The sequence below is a fragment of the Trachypithecus francoisi genome, unplaced genomic scaffold, assembly GCF_009764315.1.
Source record: "Trachypithecus francoisi isolate TF-2019V2 unplaced genomic scaffold, Tfra_2.0 Contig01579, whole genome shotgun sequence".
NCBI classification, from domain to species: domain Eukaryota; kingdom Metazoa; phylum Chordata; class Mammalia; order Primates; family Cercopithecidae; genus Trachypithecus; species Trachypithecus francoisi.
In genome coordinates, this window is record NW_022681442.1 from 31,381,268 (window position 1) to 31,403,319 (window position 22,052).

The 22,052-nt window shown below is 44.8% G+C and overlaps 1 protein-coding gene across 2 annotated transcripts in view; it reads left to right on the forward strand.

Annotated features, from left to right (window-relative positions):
* Positions 1 to 1,028: 1,028 nt before the first annotated feature.
* The window catches only part of PKD2L1 (polycystin 2 like 1, transient receptor potential cation channel), a 42,788-nt gene continuing 21,764 nt past the window's right edge, over positions 1,029 to 22,052 (forward strand). The window contains exons 1-2 of one of the 2 annotated variants that reach the window (XM_033185773.1): positions 1,029 to 1,645; positions 2,193 to 2,306. In XM_033185773.1, coding sequence (XP_033041664.1) covers positions 1,411 to 1,645; positions 2,193 to 2,306 — 349 coding nt within the window. In that variant the 5' untranslated portion in view covers positions 1,029 to 1,410. Of the gene's footprint in view, positions 1,646 to 2,170; positions 2,307 to 22,052 lie in introns of both variants that reach the window. The other variant, XM_033185783.1, reaches the window with a different exon arrangement.

Here is a 22,052-nt window from a genome sequence, read left to right on the forward strand (position 1 = left end):
CAAGACTGATTATTTTGACAAGGCTGATGTTTTACTGAATGTGAAGGGGGGCTTCAGGCCAGTGAGTAGCCCTAGGTGGGGCGCCAGGAGTTGGGAGAGGAAAGTCTCTCCTCTAGCCTCAAGGAGGAGAAACTGCAGGGTGACCACCACCACCTATGGGACCAGCCCCATTCTGGGGCATCATGCATGCTTATAGGGGAGCTGGGGCAGGTGATCGGAGGCTGGAGCAGGGCATAGGCAGGAATGTGCTTGGGGGCCCATGCCACAGTTTTAATTCAGAGACCTGCGGTTATAAAGAAAGCAGATCAATCCTGATATCATGCGTAGTTCCATTTTGTGCTCAAGCTTACAATTCTAGGCCCAGGACTAAGCAGAGCCATGGGAAAAGGTTCCCAACTCAGCTGGATCCAGATATCCACTCCCCTTTAGTCCCGCATCATACTGTCCTTGTCCTTTGCTCTCTGATCCAGCCTCCCAACCAGGTCGTAGCCTTTTTCCCATACTGAGCCCCACACCCTTAAGGAACTCCCTCTCTTGGTGTATCTCACCCGTAAGCCATGGAAAGGCAAGCCTCAGAACAAGGAATATAGACAACCTAGGACTCTGCGGTCCTCTCCTCTGCCCCCTCAGCACCCTGAAGTATGTGAGACTGGGGTTCCTCCTGCCCCTGTCCTTTCCCCGCAGCTGAGAGGGTGAAGTGAGGGAGGGGAGCTGCCCGTCTCTACTCCACCAGGGGACAGCTCAAGGTGAGACAGGACAGGAGCCTCAGACCCATTGGCTGAGCCTGGGAGGTGGGCAAAGCCTGGGAGGGGGGCAGTGCTCTTCAGCCTTCCTCCCCGGCCTCGGTCCCCACCCCAATCCATGTCGGCCCTTTCAGGAGCTTTTAGTGGGAATTAGCTCAGACCCACAGCACAGGCCCCGGCTCCCCTCCCGTCTCAGCTCCTCCCATTGCTCTTTGATCGTCTCTTCTGTCCAATCTCTGAGCCCTCTCTCCACCAGGCACATCTGCAAGCAGCCCCCTTCATCCCCAGCATCGCCTCTTCCTCCTGTTTCTCCTTCCACTCCCAGTTCCACATCCTCCTCCTATTCCCCTCTCTCCCCTCTTCAGACCCCCACCTTCCAGTTCCCTCACCTCCCCTTTCTGCTGGTCCCTGGGGCTTGCAGCAAGAGGGAGAGACAGCTCCTGACAGGATTGATGGTCCTTCCCCACCCTGTCCTCTCATCCACTCCCTCCCCAGCGGGCACAGACATCCCCCTACAAAAGGCAGGAGCCCAGGCTGTGTGGAAACAGCTGCTCTCAGACGCCCTTCCCTTTGCTCTCTGCTGGCTAGGCTGCGCTGCGCCTCTGCTCCCTCTTCCTCCAGCTGAGGGTGGGCACCTGGGGTACCGGGCCTCCCTACCTCATTCCCCATGAACGCTGTGGAAATTCCTGAGGGGCAGGAACTGCAAAAGCTGGGGAGTGGAGCCTGGGACAACCCCGCCTACAGTGGTCCCCCTTCGCCACATGGGACGCTGAAGGTCTGCACCATCTCCAGTACAGGGCCCCTCCAGCCCCAACCCAAGAAGCCTGAAGATGAACCCCAGGAGAGGGCACACAGGACTCAGGTGTCCAGCTGCTGCCTCCATATCTGTCGAGGCATCAGAGGTACCGGATGGGGGAAGGTTCCCCTGGGATATTACAGTCAGGAGAAGGAGTCACCAAAAGCTTTAGGGCAGGGGGTGGGGGTGGAATGTGATCTGAAGAAGAGGTGACCTTTCAGTGTCACTTTGGGGTGTGTGAATTGCCTGTGGTAGTGCTGCACGCCCCAGAACACAGAGACCAGCTGAGCAGTCTACTGGTTGTGGGGAGCCTGGCATGGTCATCACCTGGGGACCCAGAAGAGTATGTGGGAGCTGGGTTGAGGGAGGACGTGGATGTGAGGATGCCCTAGACTACCCCACCTGGAACAGGTGCCTCCTTTCCATGCCTTCATTCTCTACGAGCCAGGACCTTCACCTCTGTCGACCTCAGGGAGTTGATGGGAAGGGCAAGCATGGGTGTGGGTAGAGAAGCTAGATTCAGACAAGGATGAAGGTGATGGGCAAGGAAGGGCAGGGGTGGAAAGGGGCTAAAGTCTACGGACAGATGGGTGGGGATGACTGGGAGGAACACTGCCACTGAGGATCCCAGGCATCTCTCCCATGCCCCTTAGGACTTTGGGGAACAACCCTGACTGAGAACACAGCTGAGAACCGGGAACTTTACGTCAAGACCACCCTGCGGGAGCTGTTGGTATATATTGTGTTCCTGGTGGACATCTGTCTGTGTGAGTAGCATCTGTGTTTGTGTACCTCTGTCTGTGAGAAACATCTATGTGTGCTCCATCTGTATAAACATTCCTGTGGGTAACACCTGTGGAGCCAGCATCTATCTGTGTAAGCAGGCTATATCCGGGAACTTTAGATAACAATATTCCAATCCCATCTATTTACCTTTGCAGCTTAAGATATTTTGTTTAAAAGGAATATGTCAGAAGAGGAAGGCAGTTTGGTCAATAATTACAAGGGGAAACCAATTTTTAAGTTCACTTTGTGGCCATTGTTTTCTATTGGCTGAAAAGGTGAAAGGTGAAAATTTTTTACCCTTCTGTAGAGAGTGGGCTGGCACGGTGGCTCACGCTTGTAATCCCAGCACTTTGGGAGGGCGAGGTGGGCACATCACCTGAGGTCAGGAGTTTGAGACCAGCTTGGCCAACATGGTAAAACCCTGTCTCTACTAAAAATACAAAAATTAGCTGGGTGGCAGGTGCCTGTAATCCCAGCTACCCAGGAGGCTGCGGCAGGAGAATCGCTTGAACCCGGGAGGCAGAAGTTGCAGTGAGCCAAGATCGCGCCACTGTACTCCAGCCTGGGTGACAGAGCGAGACTCTGTCTTTAAAAAAAAAAGAGTGGAAAACCACTCCCTTCTGTTTGGAAAAATAGTTTGGTGGGCTTCACATAGTTATTATACTGTATCTGATTCATGTTTCTTTAGAGGCAGTAAAAGAATGGAAGAAAAAAGAGAGGAAGTAAAAGATTCAGGCGACTTTAGATCTCAGATCCCTGCTAAGAGAGGGAGGGACACACATGGAGTGGTGATGGTCCCATGTGAGAGACCACCATGCCACACACCATTGGAGGAAGCTTACTGAGGCTCTAGCTATAGACACAAACTGAGAAGGTTTGATCTCCAAGTTGAGAGAAGCAAGTGAAAAGATAGGAGGGCGACTATGGAAAGATAGAGTCAAAGAACTGTAAATAATAATACAATTGGACCAAACAGATACTGTTAGACCTGTAGGTAGTGACAGCACTTTGTATTTGGTTTATTACTTCTTTCAAAAATTGCACAAGTGATGTTTGCCTAGTTTAATATAGTTGTGTGTGGAGTCGTGTTTTGATTAAAGCTGTAGGTTGGACCATACAACTAAGGTGCCCTCATTATTAGGTGTTCTAGGCTCCACAATACTCTGTTCTTGTCGGGCTGCACAAATCTTTTGAAAGTGGAGTCAGAGAGTCTCATAACATCAATGTTGATGGAACGTTTTCTTATTTTTTGAGCCACCCACATTTGTGCGAGCCCTCTAGGAAAGCTGGCAGAAAGCACTGGTTCTGGCTGTGCTCTATCGGAACTCACTCCATGCTGGACAGAGGGGACAGTCCTCTGTGTTTGCCACTGGCCACTCAGCAGGGAGTGAAAGGATACAGTGCAAGTGAGGAACAACGGCTGACCCAATGTACATTTTTGTGGAGCCTTTTCAATTCCTTTCAGCAAATGGCTGTCAGAAATTCATCTGTTGATGTATTGATTTTTTTGTCCTAACCATCTGCTAGCAAGGAGAAGTCATCCCCTTTTTCAGATCCCATGACAGCAGCTGAATCCCACAGGCAGAGCCTTTCTCTAAAATGACTTAAACATCTCTCTTTCCAGATTAGCCTCTGGAACAGGACTGTTTCTAGCTCCCCAGAGTTACAGTGAACCATTTCTAACTCCATTGTATGGAGCTGGAAAGAGTGGAAGCTTGGGTTCTGGAAGTCCAGGAGTCCAATCCACTCATGTTCTCTGCTTTTTGAGATCTCAGTGCACTGATGCATTGCCGGATGGTCTGTGACTTGCCAAAATCTGAGTCATAGACTTAGTCCAATAATTACAGAATCCTTGAGTGGATGGGGACGTTAGAGGTCATCTAATTTTAGGATGCAGAATACGTGCAATCCTTTCTCTGTGATCCTTCCCATGGCGCTCTGTCAGGAGGCCAACCAGCCCAACTGGGGGAGTGTCAATGGGGCTGTCACCATTTCATGAGGCAACCCGTTCTACTACTGGGCAGCTCTGTTTCCTTCCTCTTATGAAGCCCCCTCCTCCGAGCCAGACGTTGGACTGAGAAACACATAGATGACAGATACTTGGGCCTTTCCCCTCAGAGGCTCACTTCCTTTTTAGAACTTTCTTCTATTAAGCTAACTACTGATGTGTACCTGTTACTCTCTGAAGTGACAACCTTTCAACTGTTTGAGTGAATATAGCTTGCCCTTGGTCATCTGTTCTCTAGGTTAAATGACTTCTATTTTATCACTAATCTAGTCATGATACTATGGTTTTCAGAGGTAGTATTATGCAGGGATTGAAGGCATGGGCTCTGAATTTGCACAGGTTTGGTCAAACATCATGCATTGCCATTCACCATTTGAGGGCCCTCGAGCAATTTGCTTAACTTCTTTGAATTTCAGTTTCCTCATCTGTACTTACCCAATCCAATAGGATTATGTGAGATAATAGCCATGAAATCATTAACTCAGTGCCTGGCATGTATTAAAAGCAATTTCAGAACGTTCTCCATACTGGTTGCCTGCCTGCAGACTTCATCTATGTGATGCCTGGCACTGGACAAAATATGCCATGGACAATCTGACCAGCACAGAGTACTGCGATGCCATTATTTCTGTTGTACCCAGATTTGGGGGATCTGTGAGGAAATGCAGAAGAAGTGATATCTGAGCTAAAACCTGAGAGATATGGAGGATTTATCCCCTTGAAAGGGAGGTGAATAAAAAGGAATTCTCCGGGAAGAGGGGACAGCATGTGCCAAGGCCCAAAAGGGACAGAGGGCACAGTTTAATTAAAGTGCATCAACGTGGCTGGAGCAGACAGTTTGAGAAGCAAAATGGTAAAAGACACCAAGGCTGGCCTTATAAGAAGGGGTTGATCATGAGGGGCCTTATAAGGCATGATAAAGAATTTGGACTTTATTCTGAGGGGTACAGGGAGAGCTATTGAAGAGTTTTAAGCATAGGAGTGACATGACAAATTTTAAGTTCTCCTGAGGAGAGGACAGAAATATAAACCTTGGGTCACAGAAATATCTCTGGGAAAGTTGAGTAGGGGAGATAATAGTCCTTTGCTAAGGATATTAATGGGATTTTTAAAAACAAAAGCCTTACAAGGGCCACTGAGTCAATCTGGTGGCAGTATAGCCTGCTGGTTAAGCAGTGAGGCTCTGAAGTCGACTATGTGGGTTCAAGATCTGGTGCTTCCCCAATTATCAGTTGTGTGATCCTGAGTAAGTTTGCTAACCTCTCTTATCCTTGGATAATGATCAGACCCACCTGAGAAGATGATTATGCAGGTTAAATAAAACAGCTCACTAATATGCTTAGCACAGTGTCTGTCTGGCACGTGGTAAATAGCGCCTGTTGTCTTCAAGTCACAGCAGCACTGTAAAACTATAAATGTGGCATCATAAACCCAGCCAGCAGTGGAGGGTGAGGAAGGGAGAATTAATCTGATACCTTTAAACCTCAGAAAACCTCCAAGTCCTATGGAATTGGGCTCTAAATAAAGACCCTGAAATCGTTAGACTACCTGAAAATGTGCCGTTTAACTGCCTTGGGCCTTGAGAATTAAAGTCCACACTCACAAAGTGCCGGCCACACAAGAACTTTTTATGAAACAGAATTAGGAGGCCTTCACATTCTGATTATTCCTACAACATTTAGTAAGATAAAACGAATACTAGTTTTCTAGCCCCTGCCTCTACCTGCCTTTTCCTTTCAGACATATTTTCAGGCAACATGGAGCCTTGGAATGGCCTCAAGAGGGCCACTTCAGCGCTCTCCAAGGTCCTGCCCTCACCTCCCTGGTGTCTCAACTCCCTGTTAGCCTCCCTGAGCTCTGGCCAACTGCATCAGACCATACGTTCTCAGTGGGGATGATGTAGCCCCCAAGTGTGTAAAAATAGTTTCTGCAAGGGCAAAAACAATCCTTTAGATATTACAATGGCTTTTGGGCCTCCGAAGAGCCATGGTACATAAGAAAATGTAGAGTCTGTCTGCGGTATTGGAACTGGGAGTGATTAGGAAGAAAATGTCTAAAGAGACTTCTGGGGAGGTGGGTAATGCAAAAAAGGTAAAGAAACACTGAACCAGATCCACTTAATTTGGCTAGTCAGTATGCTGACGGAGCTCTCCTGCCTAAGGATTGGGCATACAAGTTATAAGACTGAAAGCTGGCACCAAGCGGGGTGGCTATTGCATTGCTCTATCAGGATGCTGTTTTCTAAGAACTGGAGTGACATGCAGTTGGATAAGCAGCTGTGCCAGTGTGCTTTTCCATGTCAGTTCCCGTGACTGGGTTTAAATGCTCCAGAACCCGTGTTTATTATTAGGTAAGCACTGTGGCATGATGAAAGCATAAAAACATTGGAGTCAGATGCAGTGGATTCAAATACTAGCTCCTCTACTTCCTGGCTTTGTGACCTTGAACACTTGTTCTACCAATAAGGATAATAACATTTGTCTTCTGGAGATAGCATGCATAAAGAACCAAACACAATCACTGGTAGTAGTTATCTTTGTATTATCTAGTGGAAATTCAAAACCCTCACCTGGTCTTCTAGACTGGTCATTTAAAAAATATCTTTCAAGAGAGAAGTCGATCTGAAAAGGCTACATACTGTGTGATTCCAACTATATGCCGTGGTGGAAAAGACAAAACTATGGAGATACTAAAAGCTGTCAGTGGTTTCTAAGAGTTGGGGAAGGAGAAGGATGAATAGGTAAAGTACAGAGGATTTTTAGGGCAGTGAAACTACTCTGTATAGTGAATACCTGTCATTATATGTAAAACCCATAGAATGCACAATACCAAGAGTAAAACCTAACATATACTGTGGACTTTGGGTAACAATGATGTGTCAATGTAGGTCCATTGTATAATAAAGGTACCACTCTGGTGTTGGATGTTGATGGCAGGGGAGGTTGTACTTATGTGAGGGCAGGGGATCTATGGGAAATTCCTGTACCTTTCATTCAATTTTTCTGTGAACCTAAAATTACTCTAAAAAAATAAAGTGGGCTGGGCGCGGTGGCTCATGCCTGTAATCCCAGCACTTTGAGAGACCGAACCGGGTGGATTGCCTGAGGCCAGGAGTTCGAGAATAGCCTGGCCAACATGGTGAAACCCCATCTCTATTAAAAATACAAAAATTAGCCAGGTGTGATGGCGGGCCCCTATAATCCCAGCTACTCAGGAGGCTGAGACAGGAGAATCGCTTGAACCTGGGAGGCGGAGGTTGCAGTGGAGCCAAGATCATGCCACTGTACTCCAGCCTGGACGACAGAGAAAGACTCTGTCTCAAAAATAAATAAATAAATAAATAAATAAATAAAGTTTATCTAAAAAAGTGCATTAAAAACAACTTTTCAGTGCTGCTTGTGGAAACCTGGAAAAAATAACTTTCATGATTACAGTTAATAATAATGTATTATATCTTTCAAAATAGCTAAAAGAGAGGATTTTAAATATTCTCAACACAAAGAAATATTTGAGACGATGGATATGTTAATTAGCCTGATTTGATCATTCCATGATGTACACATCTGAAGAAACATCACAATTGCACCCCATAAAGATACAGAGTGGGCCGGGTGCAGTGGCTCATGCTTGTAATCCCAGCACTTCGGGAGGCCGAGGCGGGTGGATCACCTGAGATCAGAAGTTCGAGACCAGCCTGGCCAACATGGCAAAACCCCGACTCTACTAAAAATACAAAAATTAGCCGGGTGTGGTGGCTCGCTCCTGTAGTCCTAGCTATTCAGGAGGCTGCGGCAGGAGAATTGCTTGAAGCTGGGAGGTGGAGGTTGCAGTGAGCCGAGATCGTGCCACTGCACTCCAGCCTGGGTGACAGAGCAAGACTCCATCTCAAAAATAAAATAAAATAAAAGCAGTGATTATTTGCCAATTAAAAGTAAATCAATAAATAACATAAAATTACCTTTCAAAATTTGTAGTTGGCTCCACATATAGGGATAGTATTATTTGAGTAGCATCCTTTAAGTGACGTCAGACTTTTAAGATAAGTACTTTCCCTGGAAGCCCTCAGTTTATCACAACCACTACCACCATCATCATCATTATTAACAGCACAAACAACAAACCTTTATTGAATAATTTCTCAATGCACCTAGCGCTATGTTATGTACTTTAACTCACTGGCTACTTCCAATGACTCTGTGAAGTTGGTTCTGCCTATCACTACCATTTTACAAATCAGAAAGATTTAGAAAAGTCAAACAGCTTGTTCAAGGCCACACATGCAAGCAAGTGAAGAAAGAGGAATCCAACTCAGCAATTGGTTGCCTGACTTGAATTCCGAGGCTTTTAACCACTGGAGTATACTACGGTCTTTCTACCTGGAAATGTATTGCTCATAAATTTACTAACACCCATCATCATCTTAGCAAGGACCACTCCGTGCCCTACCCTAATAGAATCAGAGTATTGAGAAATTCTACTAGCTAACTACTATTCTTTCTTTTTATTGCTGTATTTAAAAGATGATATAAAAATATTAAAGAATATTTTAAAATATAGTTCGCGACCACTGTATTAAAGAATTTTTCATTTTTCATATTACCAGTGTTTATGTATACATTCTTACCTAGTTGTATTATATGGTATATTTTCATTTATAACATTTCATCATATTTCTAAGTAGTTTTTATTTTTTCTTTTTTGAGACAGAGTCTGGTTCTGTCACCCGGGCTGGAGTGCAGTGTCCTGCCTCAGCCTCCTGAGTAGCTGGGATTACAGGTGCCCGCCACCACGCCCAGCTGATTTTTGTGTTTTTAAGAGACAGGATTTCACCATGTTGCCCAGGTTGGTCTGGAACTCCTGACCTCAAGGGATCAGCCCACCTCAGCCTCCCAAATTGTTGAGACTACAGGCATGAGCCACCGTAGTTTTTGTTTTTGTTGTTGTTATTGTCGTTTTGAGGCAGGGCCTCGTTCTGTTGCTCAGGCTGGTGTGCAGTGGTATAATCTCAGCTCACTCCAGCCTCAAGCTCTTAGGCTCAGGTGAGCCTCCCACCTCAGCCCTAAAAGTAACTGGGTCTACAGGCATGCACCATCACACCTGGCTAATTTTTGTATTTTTCATAGAGACGGGATTTCCTCATGTTGCCCAGGCTGGGCAACTCCTGGGTTCAAGCCTTTCAAAGTGATAGGATTACAGGCGTGAGCCACTGTGCCTGGCCTCTAAGTAGTTTTCATATTCCTTCCCTTCCCTTCCCTACCTTTTTTCTTTTCTCTCTTTTCTTTTCTTTTCTTTTCTTTCTTTCCTTCCTTTCTTCCTTCCTTCTTTCTCCTTCCTTCCTTCCTTCCTTCCTTCCTTCCTTCCTTCTTTCCATCCTTCCTTCTTTCTTTCTTTTCTTTTTTTTTTTGAGACAAGTTCTCACTCTGTTGCCCAGGCTGGAGTGCAGTGGCATGATTTCAGCTTACTATAGCCTCAACCTCCTGGGCTCAAACAATCCTCCCACTTCAACCTCCCAAGTAGCTGGGACTATAGGTGCACACCACCACACCCTGCTAATTTTTAATTTTTTTTTTTGAGACGGAATCTCGCTCTGTCGCCCGGGCTGGAGTACAGTGGCTGGATCTCAGCTCACTGCGGCCTCCGCCTCCCGGGTTTATGCCATTCTCCTGCCTCAGCCTCCAGAGTAGCTGGGACTACAGGTGCCCGCCACCTCGCCTGGCTAGTTTTTTTTGTATTTTTTTAGTAGAGACGGGATTTCACCGTGTTAGCCAGGATGGTCCCGATCTCCTGACCTCGTGATCCGCCTGTCTCGGCCTCCCAAAGTGCTGGGATTACAGGCTTGAGCCACCGCGCCCGGCCTAATTTTTAAATTTTTATAGAGATGGGGTGTTGCTATGCTTTCTAGGCTGATCTTCAACTGCTGAGCTCAAGTCATCCCCCTGCCTTGGTTTCCCAAAGTGCTGGAATTACAGGCATGAGCCACCATGCCCAGCCAGTTTTTATATTTTTATTTTAAGGACTACAGTCACACCACAATTATCTAAAACATTTCTCTGGTTGTTTCTGTATTTGCCTATCATGGGTAAATGTATCTATAGCTGCAGCTTTTTTTTTTTTTCACTTTTGTTAAATTATTTCCTTCGGAATTGCTAAGGAGAGAGATTACCACGAGGCCAAAAGATAGAAATATCTCCTTAGTATTTGCTATGGTTGTCATTTTACCTCTGTAAGGGATTATACAAATTTGTTATGCCACTACTGCTATAAGATCACATCAATTTTGTCACAACCTCATCAAAATTGGAGGTTCTCATTTATAATTTTTATTATTAAATAGGTATAAGATGGTACAACTCACATTAATTTACTTGCCTTTTATTACCAATGAGGTTGGACACTTTTCTCATGCTTTAATTTATAATGTGTAATTATTTTTGTGTAAATTGCATGAGAGATGTTTTCAGGGGGACAAAAGAGGGAAAGGAAAGTGGGGAACTTGGACCATTAGACCCTAGGTGGGGAATCAACCATCAGCGACCTCATTTCCAGGATCTGGGCTCTTGGGAGTGGAAAGAATAGCCAACAAAGTTAGCCATCACCTGCCCAGCAATTTGATGGGGGACAAGCCCTGGTAGACTATCATGGTCAGCCATACTGACCATGTTTCTTCTCCCTTATGCTTTATTCTAGGAACTGGTGGACCTAGAAACCAAGACTATTTGGAATCTCATCTGTCTAAAACACAGCTATCTTTTTCATGCAGGCAATATGGGTGACCCATCAATTGTCTGATAATAATAATAATGTCAATTGTGCAATCCTTGAAACCTTACACAGAGATTTCACACGTATTATCTCATTTTATCCTGACGGCAATCCTGTAATGGCTCAATATTTTTACTTTCTTTCTGCAGATTAGGGAAATGTTATTATTGTCATTATGAATAGTTCAGGAATGATTAGTCACTCGTAGCTCTTTCTGAGGGATGGAGTCAGTCCTGTCCCAGCTATTCCTCAGCAGAGAAAGTGCTGGAGAATAATCTTCCTGGCTCGCCCTTCCCACTGGGCCCACACCATCATCATGATATTTATGAAAAGGCTTCCAGCCCTTTGTCTTCTTGGAGGGATGGCTGTAGCCTTTTGTTGATGGAGGAAACATTGAAGGTCTTTGTGTAGAAATAATGGCTGTTTGTTTTAGGAGACATTATTGTTATCTGAAAGGTGCACCTGGGACTGGCCCTGTATAGGAGAGGCTCTAAGCCAGGAAATGGCTGGGTCTGATCACCATGGAGCTGGGGAGGAGGGCAGAGACCCTCAACCTTTAATGCCTAATGGCTACATGCCAATTAATATCAATTGGATGCTCTTAATCCATCACTCGTTTTAAAGAAATGCATGCCTCTCTTTACTCTGCTTTCTTTTAGTGGATTTCAAGGTTCTATCCGTAGATTGGTGGAATTGCATTAATAGGAGAGGTTGAAGTGAGCTTGTCGAGAAAGCTTGACAGTATTTCTAGAATCAACAAAGAAAGGAGCAGAAATATATTGGAGGTTCAGAAAGTGTCTGTGGCTGAGTCCCTGGGTGGCTGTAATGATGTGAGAAGATACTTTGTGATATAGAACCACAATTTTAGTGAAGGCACAGTTGTATAACGGAAAGAGTGTGTGACCTGGAATAAGGTGGTCTGATCCAAATGATGGTACTACCAGTTATTAGCCACACATCTTTGGCAAATAGGTCAAGATACTTAAATCTTTCTAAACCTTGATTCCTCAAGTGAGAATAACATCTTCTTTTGTGAGGTTGGTGGAAAACAAATTAGGTATTTAGTAGTACAGTGCTTGGAATATAATAGGCTTTTAATAAATATTAGTTGTCATTCCCCATCAAGATATAAATTAGGAAAATATTGAAATACATCTCAGCCAGGCTCAATGGCTCACGCCTGTAATCCCAAAACTTTGGGAGGCTGAGGCAGGTGGATCACCTGAGGTCAGGAATTCAAGACCAGTCTGGGCAACATGGTGAAACCCCATCTCTATTAAAAAGACAAAAATCAGCTGGGCACGGCAGTGTGTGCCTGTAATCCCAGCTACTCGGGAGGCTGAGGCAGGAGAATCGCTTGAACCCCCGAGGTGGACGTTGCAGTGAACCAAGATCGCACCACTGTACTCAGCCTGGGCGACAGAGTAAGATTCCATTTCCAAAAAAAAAAAAGAGAGAGAGAGAGAAAGAAAAACATCTCAATACTCTGGATTGTTGTAGATGAGGCCAGGATGCAGTACTGCTGATGTAAGTGGCTAGCAAAAGAGCATATAACTCGTATTACAAGGTGTGAGTTTGAGCCCTAGCTCTGCCTCTTGCCCTGAGCAAATCATGTACACTCCGAACTTCATGATTCATAGAAAATTTTATGAGTAAGATGGAATCAGCAGACATGTCTGATAGGCAACTGGGAGACATTACATAGGAAAACTCTTTGAAAACTATGAAATAACGTACACAGGTAGGGTAGGTAGGGGATTATAAGGATATTGACAATTATGTTATTGGGTGGTGGCAGCAGGATTGCTGAGATTTTAAGTTCAGACAGAACTTCCAGACTGGGCAGAGGTTCAACTAACAAAAATAAGGAATGAGGGCAATCTTTTCTTTTTCTTTTTTTTTTTAGACAGAGTCTTGCTGTGTCGCCCAGGCTGGAGTGCAGTGGTGCAATCTCGGCTCACTGCAACCACTACCTCCCAGGTTCAAGTGATTCTCCTGCCTCAGTCTCTGGAGTAGCTGGGATTACAGGTGCGCACCACCACGTCCGGCTAATTTTTGTTTTTTTTTTTTAATAGAGATGGGATTTCACCATGTTGGCCAGGCTGGTCTCGAACTCCTGACCTCAGGTGATCCGCCCACCTCAGCCTCCTGAAGTGATGGGATTACAGGCATGAGGCACTGTGCCTGGCCAGAGCAATCTTTTTCAAAAGTGTCCTCTGAGGACCCCTAGGGTTTCCTGAGACCCTTTCAAGGGGTTTGTGAGGTTCTCTCTTACCCCAAAACATATTTGCTTAAGGTCATATTTTCTTCATATATTTCAACCAAAATAACATATTGCAACAGATTGTGCAGAAGCAGATACGAGAATACAGCTGTCTTCTATTAAGCCAGACATTAGGAGACTTGCAAACATGGAAAACAATTCCATTAACATTTTTCTTTGTTTGTTTGTTTTGAGACAGGGTCTCACCCTGTCACTGAGGCTGAGTACAATGCTGCCCTCAGGGCTCACTGTACCCTTGACCTCTTGGGCTCAAGCAGTCCTTCCACCTCAGCCTCCCAAGCAACTGGGACTACAGGCATGTGCCACCACACCCACTTAATTTTTGATTTTTTGTAAAGACAGGATCTCATTATGTTGCCCAGGCTGGTCTTTTTTTTTTTGAGATGGAGTCTTGCTCGTCGCCCAGGCTGGAGTGCAGTGGCGCGATCTCGGCTCACTGCAAGCTCCGCCTCCCAGGTTCACGCCATTCTCCTGTCTCAGCCTCCCGAGTAGCTGGGACTACAGGCATGTGCCACCACACCAGGCTAATTTTTTGTATTTTTAGCAGAGACGGGGTTTCACCGTGTTAGCCAGGATGGTCTCAATCTCCTGACCTCATGATCCGCCCACCTCGGCCTCCCAAAGTGCTGGGATTACAGGTGTGAGCCACCGCGCCCGGCCAACCCAGGCTGGTCTTGAACTCCTGAACGCAAGTGATCCTCCCAAAGTGCTGGGATTATAGGCGTGAGCCACCGTGCTCAGCCAAATTTTTGGGGGGTTTGTTTGAAAAAATATGGTATTTTAAAAAAATGTGTTATTTGTGTTTACATATATTGGGATTGTTATTTTCAAACGAATGAATTAATACATATTTACATTTTTCCTGAGTTTTATTTTATTTTTATTTTTTTGAGACGGAATCTTGCTCTGTCACCCAGGCTGGAGTGTAGTGGGGTGATCTTGGCTCACTGCAGCCACTGCCTCCCAGGCTCAAGGGATCCTTCCACCTCAGCCTCCCAAGTAGCTGGGACTATAGGCACTTGCCTCCACACCCAGCTAATTTTTTGTATTTTTGGTAGAGATGGGGTTTTACCATGTTGCCCAGGCTGGACTTGAACTCCTGAGCTCAAGCTATGCACCTGCCTTGACTTCCCAAAGTGCTGGGATTACAGGCATGAACCACTATGTCTGACCAGTTTTAACTTTTATAAGGTAATGATTGATAGATATAACCCAAATAAATGAAAACTGTTTGCAGTCCTCAAAATGTTGAAGAGTTACAAAGGGGTTCTGAGAACAAAATGTGTGTAAACCACTGGCTCAGAGACTGAGTCTAAGCTGGTCGAATTAGATTATTTCATAGCATGGAGGAAAAAAACAGATGAGACAGAGAGCTCATTAGCAAAATGCTGAAACTAAGTTTGAGATCCTGGATATTCACACATTCATTCATTCAAACATGTATGAAGTCCTACTATGTGCCAGGCCCTAGGCCAAGTGCTGAGGGTTTTGAAATACCTGAGACAAGGCCGAGCAAGGTGACTCACGCCTGTGGCTCAGCATTTTGGGAGGCCAAGGCGGGCATATCACCTGAGGTCGGGAGTTTGAGACCAGCCTGACCAACATGGAGAAACCCTATCTCTACTAAAAATACAAAATTAGCCAGGTGTGGTGGCACAAGCCCGTAATCCTAGCTACTTGGGAGGCTGAGGTAGGAGAATTGCTTGAACCCGGGAGGCAGAGTTTGCAATGAGCCGAAATCATGCCGTTGCACGCCAGCCTGAGCAATAAGAGCAAGACTCCGTCTCAAAAAAAAAAAAAGAAAAAAGAAAAAAAAAGAGAAATACCTGAGACACATCTTCTGCCTTCAAGGAGTAAGAAAGGTTGACATGTAAACAAACAGTGACATAGAGTGTGATGAGCGCTACAGTGGAGAGTGCACTGGGACCATGGTAAGAACTGGGAGACAAAGTGGGCAGGGAGATCTGGGAAATCTTGAATGTCCCAGAGACAGGTACCATTCATGTTTGGGGAAGCCCAGACATCGCCATTTGCTTGCTTACTTATTTTAACAGTGCTAAAACTGTTTTTAAGTAATTGCCAGGGAGGCCCAAAGTCATTGCCATTTGCTTGCTTGCTTGTTAGTTTTAATAGTGCTGGCTGTCAGCCTGGAGGAGGCAGGGGAGAGAGGAGGTAACACCAGCCAACTAAGGCCTCAGGCTAAGAATATGCAAGAGTTTTGCCACAGTCAGAGTCTCAAAGGGCAAGTAAGAGGAAAAAGGTGTAAACCAGTATTTCTTTTCTTTTTTTTTTTTGAGATGGAGTCTCGCTCTGTCGCCCAGGCTGGAGTGCAGTGGCCGGATCTCAGCTCACTGCAAGCTCCACCTTCCGGGTTTACGCCATTCTTCTGGCTCAGCCTCCCGAGTAACTGGGACTACAGGCGCCCGCCACAAAGCCCAGCTAGTTTTTTTGTATTTTTTTAGTAGAGACGGGGTTTCACCGTGTTAGCCAGGATGGTCTCGATCTCCTGACCTCGGGTGATCCACCCACCTCAGCCTCCCAAAGTGCTGGGATTACAGGCGAGCCAGTGCACCCGGCTCATTTCAATTGTTTTCTAGACACATATAAATATACATGAATTTTAGATAAAGAAGCTTCTGTTGGTTTACACTAGAAGGATGTGTAAAGTCAACAGCAATGCAGTCTGTGAGGTGGAATGTCCGCTGATTGTGATAAACGTAGTGTAGGAGGCTCCCCTAAAGTGCTGATGGCTAAAATGGCAATAAAGTCAGTGAAGGAGGTGCTCTGGATGCACTTTGTGAAAGATAAATCACACTTCAGAATAACTCTAAGGCCCTGCCAGCTTGCAGCGAAGCCCAGGATCAGGAACAGTACTTCTTGCTGGATACTTCTGGGCCCTGGACTGGCTCTCCCCGTGCCTGCTTCCTTGTCTCTCTTCTCTCTCCCCAGGCACTGGTCCGCTTTGCTTTCTTCTGCCTGACCTCTGCCCACAGCTTTTGACTCCTCCTCTTTTCTCCCTGGTCCTCTGTCTCATAGGCTTTTCAATGTCTTCCTGTTCCAGACACACAAGCCTATGGCTTCTTGAGATTTTTTTTTTTAAGGGCTCTCCCTGCTGGGAACTCCAGGGAATCACATTTTCCACTTTTGGTTCTTGAACCCCAGGAAAAGTTTGATAAAGGTGTTTCAGGAAGTTCATGACCTTCCAAGTGGTTATAACATAGTTTCTGTTTAAATTATTTACAGGCAAGGCATGGTGGTTCATGCGTGTAATCCCAGCAGTCTGTGGGAGGATTGCTTGTGTCCAGGAGTTTAAGACCAGCCTGGGCAACATAGAAACCCCATCTCTATTATTAACATGAAAAAATTACATATATAACAATTGTTTATAAATCAAGCAACTATTAACTACTTAAATATGATTTCCTTTTATATGTAACCATTTGAGAGCCTCCTGTTGTGTACCGAGTGAGAAAGCCCATGGTAAAGAAGGTGATGGCCGGGTGCGGTGGCTCAAGCCTGTAATCCCAGCACTTTGGGAGGCCGAGGCGGGCGGATCACGAGGTCAGGAGATCGAGACCCTCCTGGCTAACACGGTGAAACCCCGTCTCTACTAAAAATACAAAAAACTAGCCGGGCGAGGTGGCGGGCCCCTGTAGTCCCAGCTACTCGGAGGCTGAGGCGGGAGAATGGCGGGAACCCGGGAGGCGGAGCTTGCAGTGAGCTGAGATCCGGCCACTGCACTCCAGCCTGGGCGACACAGCGAGACTCCGTTTCAAAAAAAAAAAAGAAGGTGATGTATCTCTCTGGGGTGACCAACGCTGTCTGCGTAGAGTCTTCTTGAATGGCCTTTATTTTGCAACACTTCATGAAACAATGATGAGTTATTGATTGGTTATTGAACCAATGCCAATAATCAATTCTCTCTGGAGTTACTGGGTCTATTGAGGGTAGATAGATATAACTCAAATAAATGAAAACTGTTTGCACTCCTCAAAATGTTGAGGGTAGGCCCAGTAACTCCAGAGAGAATCGATTATTGGCATTGGATGAACATATGATTCGGTCATGGTGTTGATTATCCTGTAATCCTTACAGAATCTTATTGATCCAGGTAGCTTATACTTCACAATTACAGGTAAAAGCCAGGACTTCTATGTAGTAAAATCACTTGTTACCAACTCTATTAATTTAGTTACTGCTCCCTTATCATTTGTTAAGACAGTGTATGAAATTGGCAATCCAATTGGGGTGACCCCTTATATATGTAATCACTAGGTTTTTCCTGCCTGATTTGCCATCTTCTCGGGTCCATATGTTCAAAGACTCCAGCTTGGGCACCTTTTAACAAGGGCCACTCTTCTCATGGTTTCTAGCACTAAATACTTTTTTTTTTTTTTTTTTTGGTTCAGCTAGATTTAGGCAGCAAAAAGTCTCCGGGTCTCAGCACTAGTATACTCTCTGTAGCTTTAGTTTTTCCAAAATGGCCAGTTTCTGGGAAATCTTGAGCAAACTAGCTCAAAGAAGCACTGTAAGAGCAAGCGCAACTCTTCCTCTTTTACCTTCTACAGGAGCATGTGGAATCACCACTGTCTCATCAGCCGGAAAAATCCCTATATCAAGATAGGCCTTTTATGTTTTACTACAGTTGGTGTCTTCAGCTCTTTTGAAACAGTGTGCCCTCCTTCACAGAGACCATAGCTACAGAAGTCTTACCTTATCTCTTATGACATTAACTGAAGTTCATGCTATGTCTCGAGGTTTCTGGGCCACACAGAAGCAATGCTATCAAGGGGCAGTATTTTTCCAGGATGACTCTAGAGAAGACTCTTCATCTTCCTTAGGACTCTTGACTTCCTGATTTGATTGCTGTCTTCGTAAACTCTTTACACAGTTCTGACACCACATGAGAATTTACAAGCCATCAACTAAAGCCATACTGAATCCATAAGAATCAATGGCTTTGTTTTCTCTTGATTCTGCATTCAGAATGGAAGAGAACAGGGAAGTTCCAGCAGCCTCCTTGTTTCATCGCCTTATGCCCTGGCCCCTACTCCTATCTCCAGCCTTCTAGGTATCTGATTTCAGTGTTCCATCCCCTGAGAGAATCTATTATATTGATTAAGCATGGACAAGTATGTATAGGTCTATTCTTCCAGCTGGGCTAAGATCTCAGAGCTACTAGAAACTTCAGGGGGACCACTAACAAGGTCTTGGATTCATTTCCGTTTTTCCAGAGTAATCATCCTCAGTCTGATTGTTTTTCCTTCAATAGCAACTCATAAAACCTTTTGGCTCTGAATCTAATTTCCTAAGAAGAAACTGACCATGTGTCATAGGTTCTCTAGAACCACAATCTTCTGAACCTAAAAAGCTTAATAATGCTCATAGACTTCATTACTGAAGCAGATGTGAGTGAATCTAGTTCTCTCAGTTGTAGTCTCTGTAGACACACTGATATGAAATGCACGGTTTCAACAACCTTCAGTGCATACCCTGAGGTTCTAACCCTTCCCTCGTTTCCACGTTCCTACTTTCCCCTGCCTACTCTCTGTCTTAAGACACATGAAGTATTTGGAATCCAACTTGGAATGACCCAGTAACGTTCACCAGAATGTGTGGTGGGACAGTAGCAAAGATAATGGAAGGAGGAATTGCCCAAGAGGAGGAAGCAGGAGGGGAGGAGGAGGAGGAGAACAATAAAAGACTTTTTTTTTTTCAGTAGGGAACTTTCTACTCCAAAAGGAATAAGGGTCTGTGTACCCAGTAAATGGTTTTAACCAATAAATCTGATTAGACTTGACTTTATTAGGATAGAAAGTTTGTGCTGTTTGTTGACATCAGTTCTATGTTTTTTCCCTCTAACAGCAAAAAGCCCCAAATTTTTATGTGAATTTTCTTGGAAAGACTTCTTTTGGAAAATATCCATCTGGCATGGGTATATTCATACAAGTATATGTTGGGATATGGATTTAGCTGCAAGAACGAGAACAAAATAACAGTGGCTTAAATAAGATTGAAGTCCATTTCTTTCTCACATAACAGTCTGGGCCATAAGAAGCCCTGGACTAATGTGGAGCTTCACAAGTGACGTGGAGCCCAGACTCCTTCTACCTTACTACTTTGTCATTCTCAATACATGGCTTCCTTTTTTTGTTTGTTTGTTTGTTTTTTGAGATGGAGTCTCACTCTGTTGCCCAGGCTTGAGTACAGTGGTGTGATCTCGGTTCACTGCAATCTCTGCTTCATGGGCTCAAGTGATTCTCCTCCCTCAGCCTCCTGAGTAGCTGGGATTACAGGTGCATGCCACCTTGCCTGGCTTAATTTTTGTATTTTTAGTAGAGATGGTGTTTCACCATGTTGGTCAGGCTGATCTTGAACTCCTGACCTCGAGTAATTCTCCTGCCTGAGCCTCCCAAAGTGCTGGGATTACAGGTGCGAGCCACTGTACGCAGCCCTCAACACATGGCTTCTATCTTATGCTTCAGCTGCTGCTCTTCTGTCCATACTTCGGCTAGCAAGAAGGAGGAAAGTAAAAAGGAAAGGCATGTTCCTTCCTTTAAGGACATGAGCTGGAAGTTGTAAGCGGAAGTATATCACTCCACTCACATTTCACTGGCCAGAACTTAATTAAATGGTCACCAGGCCTAGCTTCTAAGGTAGGCTGGGTGATGTGGTGTTTAGTGGGACAGCAACGTGCTCCAAATATAATTGCATTATTATGTAAAAAGAGGGGAAAGGTATTGGGGAATAACTAGCAGTCTGTGCCAGTTAAGGTGAGGAGGAATCTTGCCCATAGTTTGGTGCTGGGTGAAACAACAGTTAATGGAACCTGGAGAAATCAAGGCATTAATTGAAAAATCTCCTGGAGACAAAATCATTAGGAAGTTGGATGAGAGGTGATTCTTTTCTAACAGGAGTGGATGTGGATATTAAAGTGCATAGCTAAGCTATTGTGAAACTATTACCAGAGGCTGTTGAGGAGGCATAAGAAGGGATCATTTCATGACATTGTATTGTATTTCACAAGAAAGTGAACAACCCTGTAGGGATAACCACAGACCTCTCCTCACCCCAAATTATTTATATGATCAAAGCCAAACTGGATCTAGTGTGCCAAGATACAGATAGAGATGTTTCAGAGAACTTCTCAGCAAGATACGGGATGAGGGGCTCAAGAAGAGGCCATCAGAGGAGCGGATAAATTTAGAGAACTGATAAGGGCCCAAGGAACTTCCAACTCTTCAACAGTTGGAGGATTGACGGAACAGTGGAGGCTCTATCTGAACAATGACTGTCAAGGGAGGGATTATGAGTGGAAGACATCCCCAGATTTCTAGAGAAGCATCCTTACTGCTTCTCTTCAGAGCTATCTAGCTTAGGAAGGAGCAGTTGACTTTTGAGTGTCAAAAAAAGTGTATATATAATAGTTCCTTTATGTGTGCCACTAGTATAGACACATAAAGGAACTATATACACTTGCTGGCAGATGCACCCCAGCCCTCCGATATTCTTTGTCAATAAGTTGAGGAAAGGGATTCCATTCCTTCCCAAGGAGAGTATTGTTGGAAAAGGACAACTGTGTTCCATCACATATCACTTATTAGGGGCAGGGAAGAAGCTCAGTAGCATACGATGGCCTATATATGGCAATCACCTGGGAAAGGAGATGTACAAAGTTTCCGACTGAAGTCAGCGCTGGTGACTTCTTACTGCTCTGAGCTGGGCAGGTCTTCCAGCAGTTCAAAAGAAAGCACAAAAATATTCAGTCTCTACTGTAAACATAGGAGTGGATAAAATTTGGTTATACCCAAGCTCATGATGTTAATGATTAATAATAATTATTAGTCATACTTCTTCAGTAACAATACATTTATGCCCCACCTATGTCTAAAAGGGATCAGAGCTTATGTTAAAAAGTGCAGATACAGTGAAATATAGCCTGTTAGAACTACAATAAAAACTACTTAGCAAAAGAAGTGGGAAAAAGTTAGGAGAGGAAAAAAACATGTACCAGAACACTCAAGATTAAACAAGAGTACTGCAAATGATAACAAAGCCTGAGGTTCCTAGTGGCCAAAGCAAAGAAGAAAACACAAATAGGTTTCATAGTTCTCATTGCTGAGTAAGAAAAAAGCACACCAGTTAATAAGGAGGTGCTAACTCTGGGAGCAATTGGTCTTATTGGTTTTTATATAAGGAGTATGGAATATCATAAACGATGAAAGCAATGTTAAAAATTGGAGCTTCTGGCCAGACACAGTGGCTCACGCCTGTAATCCTAGCACTTTGGGAGGCCAAGGAGGGCAGATTACCTGAGCTCAGGAGTTCGAGACCAGCCTGGGCAACATAGTGAAACCCTGTCTCTACTAAAAATACAAAAAATTAGTTGGGAGGGGTGGCCCATGCCTGTAGTCCCAGCTGTTTGGGAGGCTGAGGCAGGAGAATTGCTTGAACCTGGGAGGTGGAGGCTGCAGTGAGCCGAGATCGCACCACTGCACTCCAACCTGGGCGACAGAGTGAGACTCTGTCTCCAAAAAAATAAAAAATAAAAATTGGAGCTACTTTTCATCTGACTTTTTTTTGTATCTGTCTTTCTTAAAATTCATATTAAATACTCATCTTATAAGGGCAATTTTAGGAGTGAGGTGTGTGTGTGTGTGCCTGCACACACAT